The sequence below is a fragment of the Sarcophilus harrisii genome, chromosome 1, assembly GCF_902635505.1.
Source record: "Sarcophilus harrisii chromosome 1, mSarHar1.11, whole genome shotgun sequence".
NCBI lineage: Eukaryota > Metazoa > Chordata > Mammalia > Dasyuromorphia > Dasyuridae > Sarcophilus > Sarcophilus harrisii.
Genome location: NC_045426.1, coordinates 231,540,489 through 231,565,058, shown reverse-complemented (window position 1 = coordinate 231,565,058; position 24,570 = coordinate 231,540,489). Strand labels below are relative to the sequence as shown.

At 33.8% G+C, this 24,570-nt stretch overlaps 1 protein-coding gene across 3 annotated transcripts in view; it reads left to right on the top strand.

Moving 5' to 3' along the window:
* Positions 1 to 24,570, top strand: part of DENND4C (DENN domain containing 4C) — a 127,825-nt gene that overhangs the window by 88,180 nt on the left and 15,075 nt on the right. For 2 of the 3 annotated variants that reach the window (XM_031938217.1, XM_023497261.2), the window contains exons 16-27: positions 194 to 326; positions 1,921 to 2,127; positions 5,365 to 5,493; positions 5,645 to 5,771; positions 6,040 to 6,186; positions 8,530 to 8,655; positions 9,720 to 9,866; positions 13,231 to 14,390; positions 16,971 to 17,148; positions 18,092 to 18,201; positions 19,085 to 19,260; positions 22,685 to 22,867. In XM_031938217.1, coding sequence (XP_031794077.1) covers positions 194 to 326; positions 1,921 to 2,127; positions 5,365 to 5,493; positions 5,645 to 5,771; positions 6,040 to 6,186; positions 8,530 to 8,655; positions 9,720 to 9,866; positions 13,231 to 14,390; positions 16,971 to 17,148; positions 18,092 to 18,201; positions 19,085 to 19,260; positions 22,685 to 22,867 — 2,823 coding nt within the window. The remainder of the gene's footprint in view (positions 1 to 193; positions 327 to 1,920; positions 2,128 to 5,364; positions 5,494 to 5,644; positions 5,772 to 6,039; positions 6,187 to 8,529; positions 8,656 to 9,719; positions 9,867 to 13,230; positions 14,391 to 16,970; positions 17,149 to 18,091; positions 18,202 to 19,084; positions 19,261 to 22,684; positions 22,868 to 24,570) is intronic. The other variant, XM_012542628.3, reaches the window with a different exon arrangement.

Genomic DNA, 24,570 nt, shown 5'->3' with positions numbered 1-24,570 from the left:
TCTTTGTTTTGACTTTTTAGGGAACAAAATTTATCAAATATACATAGATACAATTAAAGTTTTGGAAGAAAAGAAACTTTTTTTTTTTTAGTGATTTTGTTTTTTTAACTAACCATAAACTCCTCCCCCCCAAAAAAACCTTCCTCTTCCCCCTCAAAATTTAAACTAACACCATTCCTCTCTGTCTCTTAAGCTACAAAAACTTTCCAAGACTGGATCTTAAGCTTTTTGATAGACCACAGGCATTAAAAATACCTTTCAACAGACATCCTGCAGGAAATAACATTTCAAGCAGTCCAGCCCTCATGGCTAAAAGGACTAAACAGGTAGGTTAATCTTGATATAGTGTGTGTATCTTAAAACCTGAAAATTATGCATGTATGTAAAACAAGTAATTCATGTATTTCACTATGCATGAAATATATCAATAGCTAGTTAATTCAGCACATTTGTTGAGTTCTTACTATATGTAAAACATTATGTTAAATATATATGATATTAAAAAATTTACTTTTTAAAATAATTAGTCCCTACCCCTAGAAACTTACATTCTCTTGTAGGTGAGGGATAGGGGTGGGAAACATGGGGAAGGGATAATTACTGAATTTCTATTATGCTATTATTGACTTTTGACTTTTATTAGACCTTGAATATAATTTCAAACCTGCATCTTTGCTTAATGTGAATTCTCAGTGTATGCTTTTAGAGAATTCTTGGGAACCAGATAAGCTCAGAATATCATTTCAAGTATTTAAAAAAATACATTTTAGAAAATAGTCTAGTTGCTTAATAATAGCAGGTCTGACTTAGTTATGAATAGAAAATAAGTAGGGTTTTTTTTGGTACTGATCACTAAAATGAATATCTATAGAAAATTAGATAATAGACCTTTAAATACATTTTCATTTTCTTCCTTTATCTCTGATTGTTTACTTCTGCATTTTCAACTGCCAACTGAACACCTCTACCTATATCTGTTATTCACTTCAAAGTTAATATGTCCAAAACTGAACTTAACATCTCCAAAACATGTTCTTCATCCCCCAACTTACTTATTCCTGTAGGTGGCAGTACCATGCTTTCATGCTCAAAAAATCATATATATGCCTCACCTTAATCTAATTAATTCCCAGATCTCCTTGTACTTTTGCCATTATGGAAGCAGACCTCTATGTTGGTAGCACACAACCCATAAATTCCAACATACTTTGAAATTCTTTCAAGTCTTTCTTTAGATACCACTTCTTCCATCAAGTCTTCTCTATATCCCTTACCTTTGTTCCACTAAAATACTGCTCTCTCCTTTCTTAAATTTTCTATAACAGATTGTCTTGTACTTTTCCTCTGAGATTATCATAGGATAATAGAATACAGAGACTGACAAAACTTTTACTTTGCATTATCTTTTTTTTTTTCATGAGTATATATTACTCCTTTTTATTACAGTGTAAACACTTTCAGCTATTGTTTTTTTTTAATCTTACATAACAGCATAAAGCATAAACAACAGGTGCTTAATGAATGTTTATTGAATATGTTGATTCAGTAGAAACTAGGCAATTTCAAGATTTGAGAATGTGCTGTTTCTTAGAGCCAATGAAGATTCTTCAGAGTGATGAAATGTTTGATTCTTAATTTATGATTTTTACAAGAAACTCTGCATTGGTCCTTACAACTCTACTTTGGCCATGTTTTTATTCATTTTTTACTAATAGGTGAGAATAGTTTTTTAATTCCTCCAAAAAGTTGTTATAAATAATGAGATCTCTTTAGGGTAGTATTTTAGAAGTTACTTATGAATCTTTATGGATTTGAATCTTTTAATTTTTAGGTGCCAGTTTTAGAATGTGATTTTGTATATATTTCTTTTTTGAGTTTAGGGTATATTTGGTATAATTTTCTTTAATTTTCTTTTTCTAGGAGATAAAAACAGCTCATAAGTTGGCCAAGAGATATTATGCAAACCCACCACAGTGGGCTAAGTGTCTATTCAGTCATTGTTACAGCTTATGGTTCATTTGTTTGCCAGCTTATGTTAAAGTTTCTCATCTTAAAGTGAGAGCACTACAACAAGCATATGATGTACTTATTAAGATGAGGAAATTAGATGTGGATCCACTGGATGAGGCAAGTAGAGAAATTTTTATATTTTATAAATAACTGCTTCTAAGATGGATTTAATTTTTACTGTTAATAAAATTACAGATTTTCAGATAACTTTAATGTCTCTAGAGTAAACCAACTACCATTCTTTACAAAGGTATACTAATAATGAAGTGAAAGAAATAACATTTTTTTCGCTCTGGGCCAAGCTTGCAGACCATTTCACATGAAGCAAAGTGGATGACTGATTTATACCATTACAATCCATTCTGTTCCAATCCTCTCTTCCTCTTTCTTGTTCAGCCTTCCTTTGTCCAAGTCAAATAGGAATGAGGTTATTGATAATTAGAAGGATAATGGTACCCTAAAGAGCAATAAGGAAAGTTTGTGGAGAACAGGCCAATTTGAGGAGATTGTAATCAATTTTTTGTATGTGTTAACTCTGAGGTGCCAATGGGATATTCAAGTTGAGATTACTATCAGGCAGTTTATGACATGGGAATAGATCTGATTAGACATAAGAATATTTAGATTTGGGAGTTGTCTGCATAGGAATGATAGTTGAATCCTTCAGAGATGATATCACCCAGAGGGAGCCTGGAGAGAAGAAAAGGATATATATCCTTGAAGGGCACCATTTTTTATTTTTTGTTTATTTATTATTTAAAAAAAAATTTTTTTTTTATTTAATAGCCTTTTATTTACAGGTTATATGCATGGATAACTTTACAGTGTTAACAATTGCCAAACCTCTTGTTCCAATTTTTCACCTCTTACCCCCCCACCCCCTCCCCTAGATGGCAGGATGACTAGTAGATGTTAAATACATTAAAATATTAATTAGATACACATAATAAGTATACATGACCAAAACATTATTTTGCTGTATAAAAAGAATCAGACTCTGAAATATTGTACAATTAGCTTGTGAAGGAAATCAAAAATGCAGGTGGGCATAAATATAGGGATTGGGAATTCAAAGTAATGGTTTTTAGTCATCTCCCAAAGTTCTTTCTCTGGGCATAGTTGGTTCAGTTCATTACTGCTCCATTGGCGTTGCTGAAGATGGCCAGGTCCATCAGAATTGGTCATCATATAGTATTGTTGTTGAAGTATATAATGATCTCCTGGTCCTGCTCATTTCACTCAGCATCAGTTCGTGTAAGTCTCTCCAGGCCTTTCTGAAAGGCCTGCCTAAATTGGGATATGCCACACATCCTGCTGGTCATTTCTTACAGAACAGTAATATCCCATAATATTCATATACCACAATTTATTCAGCCATTCTCCAATTGATGGGCATCCATTCAGTTTCCAGTTTTTAGCCACTACAAAAAGGGCTGCCACAAACATTCGTGCACATACAGGTCCCTTTCCCTTCTTTATAATCTCTTTGGGATATAATCCCAGTAGTAACACTGCTGGATCAAAGGGTATGCACAGTTTGATAACTTTTTGAGCATAGTTCCAAACTACTCTCCAGAATGGTTGGATTTGTTCACAACTCCACCAACAATGCATCAATGTCCCAGTTTTCCCTCATCCCCTCCAACAATCATCATTATTTTTTCCTGTCATCTTAGCCAATCTGACAGGTGTGTAGTGGTATCTTAGAGTTGTCTTAATTTGCATTTCTCTGATTAATAATGACTTGGAGCATCTTTTCATATGACTAGAAATAGTTTCAATTTCTTCATCTGAGAATTGTCTGTTCATATCCTTTGACCATTTTTCAATTGGAGAATGAGGGCACCAATCTTTAGGAAGCAGGACATAGATTCTGATCTAGCAACAAACAAAGAGTGTGCAGGCTATGTGAGAAAGTGAAAAAGAACAATGTTATTCAAACCTGGATCTTCTGACTAAGTTCAGTATTCTCTCTGTTTTATCCTTTGAATGAACTGAGGGAGATAGAATTTTTTTTTAAAGCTTAAAAAAACAGGTTCATCTTTGCATTTATCAAATCTTGTTCCTTTTCCTAGAGAGCCAGCTTTATGTAACAATAAAACATTTAAATATGTCTGAAAATATATGCACAAATCCATGGACTTCTGCAAAAGATTGGATTGCAGTTGTTTTTATTTCTCTTTTGAGTCCTACTTGTTCTTTGTAATTTTGGAACATTAATTTTTTATTATTTTGTTTTTTTTTTCCATTTCCATTGTTACAGTCTATATGTATATTGTGTTCTTGACTGTGCAGTTCACTCAACATCAGATCCCATAAATTATTTTGTTCCTCTGTATTTCATCATTTTTACTGTTTCTCACAGTACAATATCACTATTTACAGTTCTTTGCTATTATAATAATAACAACAACAGCAGCTAGCATTTATATAGTGCCTACTCTGTACCAGGCACTATATTATCTCATTTGATTCTCATAACAACACTTGGAGGTAGGTACTATTATAATTCCCATTTTATAGTTGAGGAAACTGAGGCAGACAGAGGTTACATGACTTACCCTTGGTTGCATACCTACTAAGTTTCTGGTGTTAGTGTTAAACTGAGTCTTTCTGGTTGTCAATCTAGCTACCTCAAAAAAAAAAAAATTTGCCAGAATATCTGGGAATTCTGTTATCATTGACTTTCTTGGGATAGTATAAAACTAATAATGGAATCTCTAAGTCAAAGAATTTGAACATTTTTGTCATTTTACTTGCATCATTCCAAATTTTGCTCTCATCGGTTATACTGATTCAGCATTGACAGATCTTTGCTGATTTCTAGGGAATGAAATAAAACCTCAGGATTATATTGATTTGCATTTCTCTTATTGTTATTTATTTGGAATGCTCCTTTATTTCTTAAATTAATTTTTTTTCAATCCATGAAAATTCACCTTTTCTCCCTCCTATCTCTCTAACACTCTCCCACTGCCACCTTCCCTCCCTACCCCCCGAAAGAAAAAGAAAACTTCTGTTATAAAGGGCTTTAACACATCAAAACTCTCCATTCACTTTGACCAAAACAGTAGGTCCAATTTTCACTCTGAATCCATCCCCTTTCTGGAACTAGACAGCATATTTATTCCAAGTCCTTCAATTTCTTGGATCAGAGTTCTCAAGTCTCTCCAAGTAGCTTGTTCCTGTGTACAGTGTGTTAGAAAATCTGAAAAGTATTTGTTATGTAGGGGGAAAAATGTTATGAGTTTATTATATATTCTTGATATATGTGTATATATAGCGTCATTTTAAATTCAGCACAAGTATATAGATCTTTTAAACTAATTCATATCATGTTCTCATTTTTGTTAGGTGTGCTATCGTGTTGTAATGCAACTTTGTGGACTTTGGGGTCATCCTGTTCTAGCAGTTCGAGTCTTATTTGAAATGAAAAGTGCTAAAATACAACCAAATGCTATTACCTATGGCTATTACAATAAGGTAAGTAAGATGGAGACTTGGGCCAAATAGTCTGCCATTTAACCTAGATACACATTTTTTGGTTTGTTTTTAATTCTTGCCAGAGCTTTTTGAAAAGTGAAGCTTTCTATGGATTTATGGAATTTCCTGATGAAACAATTTTTGTTGTCAGGTAGTTTTGGAGAGCCCTTGGCCTAGCAGTAATCGCAGTGGTATCTTCTTGTGGACGAAGGTACGGAACGTGGTGTGTGGCATATCCCAATTTAGGCAGCCACTTAAAAAGGCCACACAAATATCAGGTAATATATAAGTTGGGATCAAAGATAAACTTGCACATTGAACCATTAAAATTTATTTTATATACCATGGTAAACTTTAAAATTTTTCTAATATTTTATAGTTAGATGTTATGATCTATATGCTTTTTATTATATATGTTAAAGTCACAGTTTACCTTGGTCCAGAATTATTTGTTGGTACAACTTTAAATGTGTAGTGAGTTGTTTGTGTTCAGTTTCACAGGTATTAGTACATGTATTATTGAGCTGCTGTTGCCCTTATCTTTAGCTCCTCGGAATCCCACAGGTGGAAGTGATGGGGACACGGTGAGCCATGGTAGCGTGGATAGTTCTAATGATGCTAACAATGGGGAGCACACACTCTTCGTCAGAGATTTAATCAGGCTTGATTCCATTGATAATCACTCTAGCACAGGTACTAAATCCTTCTGGGTTTCACTAACCCATCACATACTCTCATGTTAAATCTCTTCCAATTTGTTTTAAACATTGCTTTTCCTTTCCTGAGGTTGTGCGATATGAATACTGTTCAAGGCTACTTAATATATTCACATGGAAAGAAACTAGAATATTGTCAACTCATGCTATTAGTTCAATACTCTAAAGGGAGAGTTATCCTTGGAGAGCAGGTAGCATGATGTTTTTTAAATTACTTTCATAGTTCACCAACATCTTTGGAACTGTGTAATATTATTGATAGAAATGTGAAATTAAAACTTTTATTTGGGATATTTTTTGAAATTCTTTTTCTAATTATGTAGTGTAACCTCAGAAAATGTTGAGGTTTATAAACATGTAGACAGAGGAGGATATGGCTTCAATGAAGAACATTCTTTATTGTGGAATTACTTACTTTGGCAAGTTACTTCAAACATTTATTAAGCATAATCATGGATGATAACCTCTGTCCATTAAAGTTAAATGATAGGCATAATGTAAATTACCATGTTGTGCCAGTGTGTGTGTGTGTCGCACATCCTTCTTCTTCTCCTCTCATGTTTTTGTTAATAGCTCGAGCTTTTTCTTAAAGAGAATCCCGAGTCTCGTTCCTGTGCTTCCTCTGATGTTCTTGTCTCAAGGACTGGAGTCTCCTTCTCTCTGATCTTTGTTGCTCTGCTTTTCGCTCTGTGCTGTTTCTTGGTGCTGCATGTGTCCTTGGCTGTCATGGTGTGGGGTGCAGACAGACTTGTATGATGTGAAGCCATGGATACACGTGGGCATTATTTCTGCCCTTGAATGTTAACTCCTCCAGGTAATTTCGCATTTATTAGGTTAAATTTTGCTGACAAATTAGGGGAAGGGAAGCTTTCTACTTATGTGGTAAACACTGCCCCAGATGGAAAATCATCTCAGGTGCCTTTTCTATCTTGCCTTTTGTGCAGGATTTTCCTTAAATGTTGAGCTACGATTTTGTGGGTTGTTTTACAAAGCTGGTTTCTGAATTTGTGTGGTAATTACTTAAAACTTAGTTTTAATTTCTGACTTTGAGGTCTTTACAGTGAGACCACCTAATACTTGAAACCTGCTTAATAATTTAGTCTTTTGGATACTTTAGTAATTCAGTTCCTTTGTAATACAGGATAATGTGCAGCCATATTATATTGGATCATATTTTTCAGTCATCAAACATTTAATGTGTGCTTTTTTCTGTCTACTGTAAAGCACTGTGATAACTACAGTATGCATGAAATAATACATTAAGTTTGTCTTGTACTTTATAAGGAGCCCTTTACTCCTTTCAAATTAGTCAGCAAAATTATTGTTTTGAAATTATCTTCCTCTAGTCTCAGCTAGCTTGCTTGTTTATATGCTTGAGAAACTTATTTAGTAAGCAATCTAATTGTTACAGACAGATTTGTAAATTGATTTGAAATCCATTAAGTATGAGTGTCAGCTTTTTCCTGGGATGGCTACAGCAGTTATTGTACAGTACAGTAGATATTGGATTTCTGTTCTTGAGAGACAAGAGTTGAATTTTTACTTTATAAGCTTAGTTCACTGAACATTTTTACCTAACAAAGTTAGTGCTTCTCCTTCCCTGCCTCTAGACCTCTTGACAAGGGCAGCATAACAACTGTGATGGGGACCATGATAACCTCAATAATCACTGTCAACTGGGATGGAGTTTTTAGCTGTAGATGACTAGTATTCACATCCCACGTTAGTTACCTTTTAACTCTACTTGAAATGACTAAAACTCATATAGTAATAGTTGCAAATGGGAAACTGGTACCCTAGCTTAGGATCATTTTCTATGAGTTGGAAGTAGGTGCCTAATTTTAGATGCTTTAAAAGTTTTGTCATAATTCTCCAAATTTTAGGCAAAAATTGATTAGTCTTTTATTGTTACAGCTACATATATTAATATGTAAATTAGCCTCTTGATAAGAAAACAAATGCTCACTGTATTATGGGAGTCTGACGATTTTGCAGTATACTTTTTCTTTTCTGTATCTTCTCTGATGCTGACCAGCTTTGCCTTTCTTCATAATATTCTTTAGTAACTGGGCTTTTCAAATTCAGAAGGCAATATTTTTAGATACATAATGATTCTTAAATTTCCTGTTTTCAATATCCTTTGCTGTTTATTGTCATATGAAAGTATCTTCTTTGTTTTATAAAGTTTCTGATCTCTTTTAAACCCTAAAATCTTGCTTTTCTTAGATGTGTTTGTGAAAGCTTATGGATGGAACTTTATTTAAAAAACTGGGGTAGTTCAAAATCATGTGTCTCTAATAGGATTTCTTTGTTTTAATAGGTGGTCAGTCTGATCAAGGGTATGGGTCAAAGGATGAACTTATAAAGGATGATGCAGAAAGTCTTCATGTAACAGAAGCACATGTTGAGGAAGAATTGTTAACAAAGACAAAAGTCCAGGAAGACAGTTAAGTATTGCTATTGAGTGACTTAACTTCGTTTACCTTCTCTACTAGATTATAAGTTTCTTGTGAAGCAAAGTTTATTCACTGGTTTTTTTTTTTTTCCTGTTCTGTGCTTGACATAGTACCTGGCTTGATATTCAGTATTAATAAACAGATATTAAATAAATAGTTAAATATAATTTTTTTTTTCTTTTGCTCATTAGGCCTGTTACTAATTTGAATCTAGAGAGACAGAGTCAAGAAACAGAATACACAGATAAAAGTAGACCCAAGACCAAATTAAGATTGCCTAATTGTCAAGCCAGTTCCCTGAAAGATGGTCACGGTCATGCTCTGCAGCAAGTGACCCATAAAACTCCTAAGTAGATGAACCAGATTAAAATGTTTTGGGAAAATGCAAAATCCTGAAATGTTTAACAAAATGAATAAAAATATGGTACTTCTTAGCGTTAATTTATGATTTTTTAAAGACAATACGGTCAGGGATTGCTTTTTTTTTTTTTTTTTTTTTTTTTTTTTTTGAGTTTGACACTTTAATTTATACTCTGCCATTCTGTTAGAAATCACACAATTTTCTTATAGGGTGAATAAGGAAGTCTGTCTTTAGGGGTTGAAATGACCTAACTTATTTTCTAAATGTTATTAGGAATGATCATCAAGACTCCCCATCCAACCATTATAAAAGAAATTTAGTAATTTTGAAGACTGATTTCCCAGCAGAAAGTGGCAATGGAATATAGTGAATAATCTTTCATAGCCTCATTGTACAGCTAGCTATGCTGCAGATAATAGGGCTATAAAACAAAGGTGTGCACCTTTAGGAGTGCAGCATATTCGTAGTCAGCATAGTCATAATAGACATATTTGTAGCTAGTTTTCATTTTCATTTTGGATAATGCTAGAATGAAATGAAGTAACTTGGTTTTGACATTGATTCAAATGCTCTTGGTTTGGCAATGTTTGCCATATTTGGGGAAAACAAAATCTAGTAACAGAAAATGTTAACATCTTAAAATTTGCTTTTCTTATTGTTGTTCCTGCCCATATCATTGATATTTCTTTTTAGAAATTTCTGATGTTCCTGCTTTTGTGGAAAAGCTACAGCAGCTGAGTCCAGAGCCCTTTAATCCTGCAGAAGCACCCATATTGGGAAGCAGTATTGTGAAAGTTCCATCTGGCATTTTTGATATCAGCAACCGAAAAAGTAGCACTGGTGAGTCTCTTTATCATTTAATATAGCATATTGAATATAATACAGGTTGAAATGACATAGAGTACTGTATGTCAGAATGGTATAAAGTTGTTGAATTGTATTTTGAATAACTGGAAATTATTCTGACCTATAATAGAACATCAGTAGTTAAGGATAGTAATGTGAAAACTGAAAATTCTATAAAAGCTCATCAGTTAAGCAGAATGAGACAATAAATATTTGCCTGCCCATGATAAAGAGCACGAGTTATTATTTTTATTAAATGTTTAGTTTATGATCAAAAACATTGAGTAAACGATGAATTTTTTTGGCATGCCTTCTCTTTTGGGGAAAAAAAAAAATCTCTTTTTTGTTCCTGCCCATGCTTGTTAGAGCCAGCAAGAAAAATCAAAGGCAGTCCTGGTTTTTTGGGACAGATAAGTAATAAAGTATTCATGTATTATATGTGCTGCTACAACCTTCAGTCTGTGGGGGGAGTGGGGGAAGGAAGAAAACCTCAAACCATCTCCTTCTAATGGAATCATTTGGCTTGGTTATCAATCCCAACATTTATAAGAAAGCTAGACTTTTAATTGGTGATAGTTGAAAATGCATAATTTGTCCATGTGTCCATGAAATGACTATGCTTTCAGTGTCATATTCACCTTAGTTTGAATATCTCGAGTATCTTTATATTGACATTTCTTCTGTGTCCTCATTTGCTGATAGCAGTAATTCATAAGAAGGCAGCATGACACAGTGTAAAGAGTGTTGAATTTGGAGTCAGGAACTAGGTTCAAATCCCAGATATGCAGCTTATTTTGTGTATAACCTTGAATAAGTTACTTAAGCTCTCCCCGGGTCTTAGTTTACCTAAATCTGTGACCCTGTGATTTTGATGAAGTCAGCTGTAGGAAGGATAGGAAATCCTATGGAGTAAAATATGCCAGAAAAACTAGTAGAGTTTATTTTGTTAATGATTATATGCAGAGTAAACTTTACTCTTCTCTTTTCTTATGTATTTACTATAAAGCTTTTGTACCTCTTCTTCTTCAGTATTGGGGGAAAAAAGAGCAGACAGGTAAAAATGACTTTGAGTCTTGAAATTTATCCCAGATGATCTCTTAATTCAATTCAGTGACTATAAGGTTATTGAGATCTTCATCTGCATCAAAGCTTTAAAGACAATTAAAATAGGAAGTAGTGTATTTGGACTCATAGTCAATATCATACATGATTTAGCAGCCTTCAGTATAAAGTTGATATGATATTCCATAAGGCAAAAGTACATCTTACTGAAAAGGGAAATAGGGAAAAAGGGGGAAGAAAAGGAGATTAGAGAGAGAGGACAGATTATGGAAGGGATTAATCTTTTATTTTATTTTATTTTATTTTTTATTATAGCTTTTTATATACAAAATATATGCATGAGTAATTTTTCAACATTGACCCTTGCAGAACCTTCTGTTCCAACTTTTCCCCTCCTTCCCCCACCCCCTCCCCTAGATGGCAGGTTGACCAATACATGTTAAATATGTTAAAGTATACGTTAAATACAATATATGTATACATGTTTATACTGTTATCTTGTTGCACAGGAAAGATCAGATTTAGAAAGAAGGTAAAAATAACCTGAGAAGGAAAAAACAAAAATGCAAGCAAACATTAACAGAAAGGGTGGACATGTTATGTTGTGGTCTATATTCATTTCTCAGTGTTCTTTCTCTGGGTATAGCTGGTTTTGTTCATTACAGATCAGTTGGAACTGATTTGTTGAAGAGAGCCATGTCCATCAGAATTGATCATCATGTAGTCTTGTTGTTGAAGTATATAATGATCTCCTAGTTCTGCTTATTTTACTTAGCATCAATTAATGTATGTCTCTCCAAGCCTCTCTGTATTCATCCTACTGGTCATTTCTTATAGAACAATAATATTCCATAACATTCATTTACCACAATTTGTTTCAACCATTCTCCAATGGGGCATCCAGAAGGGATTAATCTTTAAGCAAAACAAAATAAAATATTTATAACTCTTTGAGATGGCAAAGAATATAATCTGAGGATGTGAACATGAACTCTAAAATAGATAAACAAGTTATGTTATATAGATGTGATGACTGTAAGAAATTATGAAAGGGAGAGTTTCAGAGAGATGTGGGAAGATTTGTATGAAGTCATACACAATAAAGTTGAAGAACAATTTATACAAGCAACAATGTGGTAGAGATATAGAACTCTGAAAAAATTAGAAACTCTGATTAGTGTAATTACCAAAATGGTTGGCAAGATGAATTTTTCCAGAATAAAATTAAATGCAAATTAAATGGAAAATAAATTATTTTTTTAAAAAAAAAAGATAGTAAGTAGTCCAAGGAATATCAAATAGTAACTAAATTTTTTTTCTTTTTTTCCCCATCTTCTACATCTTACATGTCCTGCTTTTTTATGAATGTTTATTTCATTGCAGAAGGGGAAGGCAGTCTACATTAAATAAGATAAAATTGAGTTAACATTGCAGAGGTCCTGTGACTTCTCAGTACTTGTAAAAGATCAGATTGAAGGCCTCAGTGTAAATGCTAAAAATATGTTTTTAATTCATCAATAAGTTTGACTCTACTGATGGATGCACTGTATAATTGCCAATTGACATCAGCTTGGAAAAATGAAAAAAGCCTATAGAAACCTAGGAAGCAATGTAATGAAAATTTTGATTGTACTGGAATTTATCCAAAATTCTTACCAAGTTATTGTTGTTTAAAGTTTTTTTTTTTTTAAATGCCCTTTGCTCAATTTAATAGGTGATTTCAAATGAGAGCAAATTTTTGTATTGATGAAAAGTAAGATATTTCATCTTCCTTTTCCCAATATCAAAAAAGATACCCACTGTCACTAAAATACTCTTATTTCTTTGATTGTATGGCTGGAAATCTTATCATCAGTTTGAAATTTGGGTTTTTTCTTCCAGAAATTTACTATTGTCCTTTTTCTTTTACATGAAGGTCTTCATTCTGCTATTCATATGTGTATATGCTAAGGGAATGGGAAATGGGGAAGCATCTACTTAGTATTTCTTTGACTCTGAATTTTCATGGAAATTAAGAGATAACCAAAAGAAGAGAGAGTTTCTTTTGGACTTTTTTCTTTTCGGTAGTATATTTGTTTTTTTAGACTTATGCTGACATTTTAAACACTTTTGTTCATTTTCATTATTCAACTTAAAATAGGAAATTTGTGGTTTCTAATATTTAAGAAGCTATTTTAGATGTGTTTGCCAGCAATGTAGTTGATCCAGTCTTAAATTTGTACTTGATTCTTATTTAACTCAACATCTATTAAGAACATTTTTGGGACAAGTTTTAACAATGTACTTTCTATTTTAGGTAGTACATCAAATATACTATTTTCTGCTCAAGATTCTGTTGAGGATACAGTGTTCACTGAAGTGTCGAATCTGAAAATTAGTGACAAAGGAGAAAAAAGACAAAAACATTTTTCAGAAAGAAGTTGTAGTTTTAGCTCTGAAAGTCGAGCAGGAATGTTGCTTAAAAAGAGCAGTTTGGACTCAAATTCTAGTGAAATGGCAATAATGATGGGAGCAGATGCCAAGATCCTTACCGCAGCATTGTCCTATAATAAGATACCACCATTTCATGTTCAAAGAGAGCCAGACAGTGTGGGCAGCCCACCAGCTGACACAAGGACTCCTGTGTGTGCAGGGGGATGGGGGCTGGAGCCTAGGTCAGCTCCAGGTCTGGGAATGTTGGAGGAAGGGCAGGAACAGCCGGACCTTGGTGGTGATGGTGATGATGGTACAATTGCTGACACTATGGCAGAAGATAAACTGACAGAATCGTGGGATAATCAGTCCAAAGATGTAAAAACAGAACCCAAATATATCGTAAACAAAAGAAATAGCTCTTATAGTAGAGCCAAACCAATCGAAAGGGAGGATGTTGAAACTGGCCTTGATCCTCTGTCGCTGTTAGCCACTGAGTGTATAGAAGGGAAGCCATCTGATTCTGAGGAGAAGACACTGTCTCCAGTTGTGGCCCGTAATCTAGCAGATGAAATAGAGAGCTACATGAACTTGAAAAGTCCGTTGGGGAGCAAGTCTTCCAGCATGGAATTGCACAAACGAGATAATAGAGGGTCAGCAGAATGTGTTTCTGGTACATTTACTCCCTCTTTAGAGCGACGGTCTAGCCTGCCCTTGGATCACAGTCCACCAGTCCAGGAAAAAACTGAAGAGCAAAAGAGCCCTCCTTCTGTATCCAGATCAAAAACTTTCACAGGACACTCCAAACAACAAGCTCCCCCACGAACACATAAGGAGCGTTCTACATCTTTGTCAGCACTTGTTCGTTCTTCACAGCATGGATCATTGGGCTCTGTAGTCACTTCTTTGTCAGGAATAAAGCTGGATAATATTTTATCTGGACCCAAAATAGATGTTCTCAAGTCTGGTATGAAACAAGCAGCTACAGTAGCCAGTAAGATGTGGGGAGCTGTGGCCTCTGCTTATAATTATTCAGATGATGAGGTAAGAATGTTCTTTATTGTCCAGTTACCATATAGCATAATTCTTGTTTTGTGTGATCTTAGGTAGTACTTTTTTTTCTGAGGCAATTGGGATTAAATGACTTGCCCAGAGTCCAGGAAGTGTTGAACTCGGGTCCTTGACTTCAGGGGTGGTGCTTTATCCACTGTGCCACCTAGCTCCCCCTTAAGTAGTAATTCCATGGTATATTACTGATAAGGGTCAAGGTGTCACATTCTAAGACACAACAGATTTCTGCATAAACTTGTAAGCAAAAAGTTCAGGACATAAAAAAATTTTATATATATATTATATATATATAATTGTTATATTTTGTATGACTTTGCTCTTATACTTTTTCTTTTACAGCTCTGGAGTGTCAGCCTTTAGGATTAAAAGTACCTGATTATTTCTTTGACTTGAGCCCTGAGCTTCATTCAGTCTTGCATCACCAATTTCTTATTTGACATTATTTCATATTGAATGTTTAATTCAACATGGCCCAGACTCTACTTACTTCCTTTCTGCTATCCTCACGAGCTTCCAGTTGTCCCTACAGACTTCACAATTTCTATCAAAGATACCACCATCCTTTAACTCTCCCAGGTTCCTGGGATTATCCTGAATTTTTCATTTTCTCTCTCTGTCCAATCAGTTAGGAAATCTTGTTCTTTCTACCGTCATGACATCTTTTGAGTCCAACTTCATCTCCACTCTCACAGCTCAGGTGCCCATCATTTCTCACACAGATTATTTCAACAGTTTCTTAATTGTTCTTTCTGTCTCCCAGTTTCTCACTACTCCAGACCATCCTCTACACATTTGGTTTTCCTTGAGCAAAGATCCCATGATGTGACTTTTCTGACCCAGTCAGTAATTTTCTCTTCCCTTTAGGATCAAATTTAAACTCTTTGCTTGAACTTTTAATGATTTCTACAGGCCAATCCCAACCAATACCAACTTCCTATCTTTGGTCATTACATTTTCCCTTTCTCACTGTGATATAGACAAACTGTCTACATTCTGGTCCTCACACCTTAAACAGTATGTGTTTTTCAACCTGTGTCTGTATTATGTACTCCTTCCTTACCTTTATCTTACATAGTCCCTCACTTGTTTTAAGACTCAACTAAAGCACCATCTTTTTGATAAAACCTTGCCTGTACTGCCCTTCCTTTTAAAACTATCTTGTTATTTATATTGTATATATTATTTACTCACTTTATATTTGTGCTTTACATATGTATGTTATGTCTCTTGATCTCCCAACAACCCTATGAAGTTAACAGTTTTAGATATTCCTCTTTCATAGAAGTAGAACCTGAGTCTTAGGCTGGTTAAGTTAGGCTCACAAAGATAATTGTCTTGAGTTAGAGATCCTCAGATCTTCTGGACTTCAGAATCTTCTGGACTCTATAAACAGTTCTCTAAATACTATGCCATGATCCTTCTCTTAATTAGAATGTTTAATGAATGTGAAGAAAATGTTTGTGGATTATCTAACCTTTAAGGTTACAGTTGTTCTGGTTTGCTACATAAGAGAGTAAGGGCAGACTAAGATGTTCTAAGAGAGAGATAAGAAGCTAGTAGGTTTAGGAAGAAAGAACTGAATTGTTTTCACATAGGTGTTAGCTGTAGCCATATAAACAAAGGATTCCTTGTCTTAAATAATTAAATCCTTGAGGGGGAAGCATTATAAGATAAACTGAAGGGGTATGTCAGAACTCAAGTCAGTATGAATGAATAAGGAGAGTTATAATAAAATACTAAAAGCAAACTCACATTCTCCTGACTCTAAAGCCAGTCCTTATCCACTGTATCAACTAGTTGCCCCATTGTATTGTTAATTGGAGCCGTCAAGATTAGGATTTTTTAAATAGTCATTAAAGTTAGTTACTTTATTTTTTTAAATACGTGCAAAGATAGTTTTCAACATTCACCTTTGCAAAACCTTGTGTTCTAAATTTTTCTCCCTCTTTTTCCTTCTCTCCCTCCCCAAGACAGCAAGCAATGTTCAATTCTTCTAAACATGTTTTCATATTCATCATTCTGCACAACAAAAATCATATCAAAAGAGAAAAAAAAAACCAGGCATAAACAACAACAAAAAGGCAGAAATACTGTGCTTTGACCCACAGTTTCCATAGTTCTCTCTCTGGATATGGATGGCATTTTCCATCACAACTATTGAAATTGAAAGAGATTTTAATAAAAATGCTTCAAGATTGGCAGCAATTATTTTTTTTAAATTAATATTTAAAAAAATACTCAGACTGGACAATTAAGAGGAAGAAATTTAATTGTGAAGGATGAACACCAGAGAAAGATTTTTAAAGTAAATAAGGAGAGGTGTGGGTTAGGAAGTGAGCTTTCAATTTCATTGATATAGCAAATAGAAATGAGATATTTATGTTATGATAGTTTACCAAGTATGACTGCTTTAGGGTACATTTATGGCATGCAGATTATGGTTTTGACAGATTTTGAGTTTGATGACTAATAATGAGAAAGGCTTAAAAACTTGCCACTTGGGGGAGTTGACTTACCTGTTTCTATCTCTTATTTTGTTTGTTTTCATTGAAGGAAGAGCCCAGTAGAGATTACAGCTTTCCTGCTGGTTTAGAAGACCATCTTTTGGGAGATGACTTAACATCAAAAGTGCGTGTGCCAGGACTAGGCACCAATGAACTCACTCAGAGCAATACGAGTCTTGGCAGTAGCAGCAGCAGTGGGGATGTAGGGAAATTGCACTATCCAACAGGTAATGGAGCACTTATCTTTCTTTTCATGTGTCACTGGTATTCGGTATAGAATGATAGTCTCCCTAACCTGGAAAATTCAAATGCCAGAGGTCTATGGCCTCATGATATCTAAGTAATAGTGAATTGTTAAAGACTGTCATGTAATGCATACCCTGATGGCATGTACAAAGGTTGGAAGACTGAGCGTACATGTAGGACCTGTTTTCTCAGTACCTAATGGAGTTCCCAATGCATATAGCTCAAGGAATTATTAAATTGAATATAGTCTCAGAAATGGACTATATCTGTTATTTGTGGACCAGTCTAGTTAAGTTTCTTATATCACTAACAAATAAGGGTTAATTGACCTCATCCTCCAGCAATAATCCACTTATAAAAGTAATTGAGGGAAGTGTTCTAGAGGTTGTCTGTATTGTGATAGAGAGGGATGGAAAGAATATCCACAATATAATCAAAAATCCTTAAATAAAAAAAATCGTTGTCATAGTAAACATTTAGTTGGATAAATTCTCTGATACATTGGAATATTTTGACACCCTTTTTTAGTTTTTTGTAAAGTGAAAATATACTTAATATATGTGTTTTCAATATTCAAAAATAAAATACGATTTTGAGTGACTCTAAGGTCTCTATAACATTTTTTTTTTGTTTCCTTTTTTTTATTTTTTAATTTATTATTATAGCTTTTTATTTACAAGATATATGAATAGGTAATTTTTCAGCATTGACAATTGCAAATCCTTTTATTCCAACTTTTCCCCTCCTTACCCCCACTCCTCCCCCCAGATGGCAGGTTGATCAATATATTCTAACATAATTTTCTATTTGAATTTTAGAAAAATTTTAAAACGTTAGTGACTTATTTTTTTATATTTATGGATTTTGCAATTTAATTCTCTTTTATGATTTTGTTGTACAGTATTCATGACTTTGCCTTTGCAGGTGAAATTCCATTTGCAAGAGGCGTAAAAGGTCAGGACTTTGACAAGTCAGAACATGGATCTTCTCAAAATACCAGCATGTCCAGCATCTACCAAAACTGTGCAATGGAGGTAAAAACAAATTGCCATTTGTCAGTAAAACTATGTTGTAGTCTTTTGCTTATAAATGTAAAATTAATGTTTTACAAGTAATCAGAATTAGATAAGATATGCTTAAGATGTGTACCTATTATGAATTTTAAAGTAGGACATTGCTTGATTTGTGAAGCAGATAATTTGAAGAGGAGCTTGGGGTTTATTAGCAAATAGTTGAAATTATGAATTTGGTACTGGTTTTTTATTAGAAACCTTTGGAAAACTTAGAATTTTTTTTAGTTCATTTATTTTTCATCAGTGATTAAGAAAGTTAAGATGAAAAGTTTTATATAAAGTTAATAGTCCAGTAATTATATGAGGTTAATGCATATTGCCTTTGCAAAATGACATTTAACAAAATAATTGGTATTTATGTTGTAAATGACTAATATGAGTTGACTGAAAATTGTCAGGCACATGATTAACACAAAATTAATTTTATGTAAGTAAAAATTGTTGACAAAATAAGACAAGTCCTACTTGAGAATTTGGGAACAGAATAACTAAAATTCAGTGTTCTTCTCAGAATGACCTATTTAAAAGATCTAATTACTGATGATCATCTTACCTTTTAAAATTCTTGGCTTGTCCAAAAACAAGTATGTTTTTATGTGAATCACTGGCACATATTTAAACTGTGAGTGGGCTTTTATATCCATATAGCTTAATTGATCTAGCCACACATTATTTTTTTAATGGAAGAGAAGTAATCAGTTAAACTGCAATTTTATTCATTAAATTCTGGGGGGGAAAGTGTCTTAAGTAGAGTTGTTAATTTTTAAAACCTTCAATTTCACTAAAACAAAAATTAACAGTTTTTCCTAAGGTTCTTCAATATTGTATACTTTTCTGCTTTCAGGTCTTAATGTCAAGTTGTTCTCAATGTAGAGCTTGTGGTGCTTTGGTTTATGATGAAGAAATTATGGCTGGATGGGCTGCAGATGATTCAAATTTGAATACTACCTGTCCATTCTGTAAAAGCAACTTCTTACCCCTCCTTAATGTGGAGTTTAAAGACTTACGAAGTTCTGCAAGGTTAGTATATCTCTAAATAAAAGATCAAGGAGATGGAAGGCTTTTATTAAGTGAGTGCCTCATTAGGACACGTTGGAAGAATTGCAGTATTCTCCGTCTTTCTCATGTCTTGTGTCTCAGGCAGTCAAGTAAATACCAACTTTTTAAATTGCAACCATTTCCTCTGTGGAGTATTTTAAATCTGTATATGGCCATAAAAAACTCATTCTGGAAATTAGTTTGACACACTAATGCTTCCAAATATCAGTCAGAATTAGCACATAGAAACATTGATTAGTTTGAGATTCTTGCATCTATTTAACCTGAATTAATACTGGAACAAGCATCACAGAAAGACGATGGAAAGGGGGAAGTGAGTGCTTAAGTCTATAACAAAATTAAATATAATTTCTTGTCTTCCTCATGATGAGAAATAACTCTGTGAACAATATGGTATTGTAGGGGGTTAAGTTTTTTGACATTCAACTGGTTTTCACTCCTTATTCCTGAAAGTTGACTTTTAACTTGGACTATGTGGAAGCCAATATGAACTATTCTCTTGAATGGGTTGTTCTATTTTCAGTGTGAGCATTTACACCTTGGAAATTCCTATAAATCAAGGCTTGATTTATTGTTTGGTTGATTGTCGAAACTTGTGGAAATGATTTAGAAAATGTTAATTCAAATTATACTTTAAAATGTTTTATGTGTACATTTTCCTCTCACGAACCAATTGTTAAGCAATCCCAGAAGGATTTAGACCCTGTTGCCTAGTAAACCAGATAAATCCATCCTTTTAGCGATAATGATAGACTATATATATACATCAGCTGTAACAATTTATTAGGGGTTAGGTTCCTTCTCCTTGTATTTTTTTAAAAGTAAAATTTAGGTGGGGACTACTTATTAGATATGTGGTTGAAGATATTCTTGATCAAGTATTGGTTGTACTAGATAATATTTAAGGTCTTTCAGCTTTGAAATTCAGCAACACTTATCAAGCCCCTATTATGTGAAAAGTACTGGGAATTCTTTTTTCAGACCACGTCTGAAATTTTGTTGGTCTAGAGCAGATTGGTCTCTGCTTTGTAACTTGTAGTTTTAGAGTTGTCTTTGACATATTGAGAAGCTAAAGCACTGGCCAAGAATGACACAGCACTATCATAGGTAGCACTTGAACTCAGATCTCTCAGATCTTTTGTCTCTGATGTCAGTTTCATATCCATTAGGCTGTACAACTGTACAATCTGTACAACTCAGTGCTAGGGTTGTGGCTCTATTGTGAGTGGAGATAAGAGGATGATTGTTAGAGATAGTGTGGAGGCAGAATTGACAAGACTTGACTATCAGTTAGATATGGCAAGTGAGGGAGAGAAAAGGTGATTTTGAACCCGGGTAATTGGAGAGATGGTAGTTTCTTCAGCAGATATGACTGTTTGGCAGAGAGACAGGCTTATGGGAGAAAGAAAATAAATTCCATTTTACATAGATTGAATTTGAGATGCCTTTAGGGTATTCAAATGGAGGTGTGTCTTTTAGACATTTGATAATGGAGGACTGGCATTCAAGAGAGATCTGGATAGAGAGTGAACCTTTAGGAACTAATGTGTTGTCCTTAACTTGGTCAGTTCATAAACATTAAGTATTTTATATGCCAAATATTTTGCTAAGTGCTGGGGATACTAAAGGACAAAGACATATAGTTCCTGTTCTCAAGGAGCTTACAGTCTAAGAGAGATAACACACTAAAGAAAACTGAAAAGTGGAGGTGGGGATGGAGATGAGAGGGAAGGTACCTAACTTAGGGGCCTAGTGGAGAGGTCCAAGAAGTCCAAAATAAGTATAGCTGGGTGTTAAATGAGGAGAGGCATCTGTTCTCTCTCCTTAAATGGAGTTGTTTGGAGCAGAGGGTACTAATGAGATGAGAGTACAAGGCTAATTGGATCTTGTAAGATGGGCTTTCATATTGAGTTTTCTGAAGACATGGTATAATAGCCAAAAAATACAAGCTTGGAAGATTCTAGTCCCTTCATTTTAGAGTTATGGATTTTGTGATTTATCCAGTTACAAAGGAAGTAAATAATGGAGCTGGAATTGAATGTGGGTCTTCTAACTTCAAATCCAGCATTCTTTGTCAGTTTTGGATTTGAAAATGGCTGATCAAGAGTAAAACATGGTAGAACAACAATATTATTTGATGATCAACTGTGATAGACGTTTTTCTTTTCAACAGTGAGGTGATTCAGGCCAATTCTAATAGACTTGTGATAGAGAGCCTTCTGCATCCAGAAAGAGAAGGAACTGAATGTGGATCACAACATAGTATTTTCACCTTTCTTCTTATTGTTTGCTTCTTTTTTTTTTTTTTTCCCTCTTTTTTCCCTTTCTGATCTGATTTTTCTTGTGCAGCATGATAATTGTAGAAGTAAAATTTAGAAGAATTGTCCATGTTTAACCTATAGTGGTGTCTACTTGGTAAAGGACAAAAACAGATAGTTCCTGCTCTCAAGGAGCTTATAGTCTGTCTAATAAAGAGAGATAACACACTAAAGAAAACTGAAAAGTGGAGGTGGGGATGGAGATGAGAGGGAAGGTACATAACAACCCTACTTGGTGTCTAACAGAGGGGTGTTGGGGAGGGAGAAAAATTTGAATGTTAAACACCATCTTTTCATGTATTTTGAAAAATAAAAATATTATTATTAAAAAGGAAAAAAAAAAGAGTAAAGCATCATAGCAATGGGCATCTTCATTGATGCCCTACATCAGGTTTGACAAAGAATTATTGAGTATTGTGGATGAGGTGTATTGGGTTGTGAACCTTATCCTTATGTTGCTTATTATATAGCCTAGTAGAGTTAATGTACAAAAATTGAAATTCAAATGTTCCAATACTGTCTGGAAAATGGCATCATAATAGACCAACAGAGCTTTCTTTATGTGTAGATTTTAGCAGCTGGAATAGCCACATATAAATAAGCCTGACCTGCCAGATGCAGAGAATTGCAAAATATTAGCAAAATACTGCCTATAGCTTTGGACACCATGATTCTGCATCTGGACACATTATAATGGCATTCAGCCTAATGAAATTGTGATCAACATCTTATTTGAAAAATTTTTTAAATTAAATTATCTTTACACTATTAATTGCCTATAGACATTTTAAAATCTATTATTTATTTGATCTTTTTTGATGTTAGCCAGCTGAAGAGGGTGTTTTCTTTCAGTATAAGGAATCACAAAAGAAATTTAACTAGAACTTTCCTTCCTTGTTTTTTCCACAGCTTTTCTCTCTGTTAACAACTTCTTTTTCTTCCAGAAAGAGCAGTATGTCCTTAGTGGTTATTATTCACCATTGCAGAGTCTGTTTAGTGTGATGAAAATGACTCTACAGGTGTAGCATTTGATGTTTTAATTTTTCTCATCTTCCTGCCCCATTTAGCTTTCTTCTGAAGCCAAGTACGTCTGGTGACAGTTTACAAAGTGGAAGCATTCCCTTAGTGATGGATCCTCCAGAACACAAACCTGTGCCTAGTACAGCAGAACCTGACTTGATAAGTTTTATAGATTTTCCAAAGCACAGCCAGATCACAGCTGAAGGAATAAGTTCTGCAACTGAACCAAGGTACCCTAGATTATATAAAAATTTTATTATAAGCTGAGTATCCTTTGGAAAACTTAGAAGAGTCAAAGCAGTTTACTTGTTTTAGCTTTGATTTTGAGCTTCTTTGCTTTCTGTAATTCCAGTCAAACTTTTTTAACTTTCATAGAATCATAGAATGTTAGTGCTAGAAGGGATCTTAGGGGTCTAGTAGGTGACAGAAACAAGATTTGTGTAGTACTCCATGCTGTCTCCTACCTAAACTCAATTTGTCTTTTTAATCTTCTCTTGTAAATATGATAAATTTTGTTGAAATAGTTAATAAATGAATTTGCTAGTAGATCATGATGACAACTATTGTTATGTTGATTTCTTTTTATTAGGTCCTCAGCAGTGTCATATACAGTCTTTTCAAAGTTTATATATTTTTATATATAATATTTTGGAGTATTTTTTTTTTATTAAGTAAACATAAAATAATATCATAACCATAATACATTGGGAACAATTTTGTTCAAGCAGAAGGTACTATGTAAAGTCCCTGTCCTCAAAGATTGTACATTCTAATTGAGGAGACAGCATGCACACACACAAGTCAATATAGACTATAACAACACAAACATGAGGTGGTGTTAGAAGGGACAGTGGCTAACAGTTAGGGATATCAAGAAAGATGCCATAAAAAAAGGGACACTGAGCTGAAGTTTGGTGTCTAAACACTTATACTAATTGTTGGGGATCTGAGGAAAGGCAGAAACACAAGCCTTGCCCTAATACAAAATAGATTGTATCTATCATGAAAGTAGATTTTTTTTCCCCTTAAACTATCATCTATACCATCCTATTCTTATCAGATTTGCAAAAAAGGGGGGTTTTTGGAAAGTAAATAAAATTATTACAAACTGCAATGTTTTACATTGCTCATTTTTTCACTTTTAATTAGATACCTTTGGAACAAAGTAATATAATAATACTTTCTGTGTTTATAATTTATAATCATACTGTTGTAAGTTTATAAATCATAAATCATTTTTTCTACATTTGTTTTTTAATGTAAATATTTTATTTTTTCCAATTACATGTAAAGATAATTTTCAACATCCTCCTTCCCTCCCTCCTTCAATGTTTGTTTTTATAAGAATTTGAAATCCAAATTTTTCTCCCTCCTCCCCAAGACAGCAAGTAATCTGATAAAGGTTTTTACATGTATGATCATTTTTATATTTGTTTTAACAATGGGAAACTTTAAAAATGTCATATTACATGGTATCATCAATTTCAGTGACTCTTGTTATATTATTTTAGTTAACTTTCTGGGGATCATACTTTATAGTGAATATGATTAGAAGTATAGAATTTTGTATTATTTGACAAAATAGAATTTATCAATAAACTCTTTAAAAATAGGAAGCTACACAGTTATTTTTGTGTTGGCAAGGAATTGGAAATTGAGTGGATACTCATCAATTGGGTAGTGGCTGAATAAATTTTAGCACATGAATATAACAGAATATTATTATTGTTCTATAAGAAATGAACAGACTGATTTCAGAAAAGCTTTGAAAGACTTAACAGGAACCAATGATGGTGAGCAAAACCAAGAGAACATTGTACACAGTAAAGGCAAGATGGACTTGAAGCTCTTCTCAGCCATATAATGATCCAACACGATTCCAATAGACATAAGATGGGAAATGCCATCTACATTCCAGAGAAAGAACTATGGA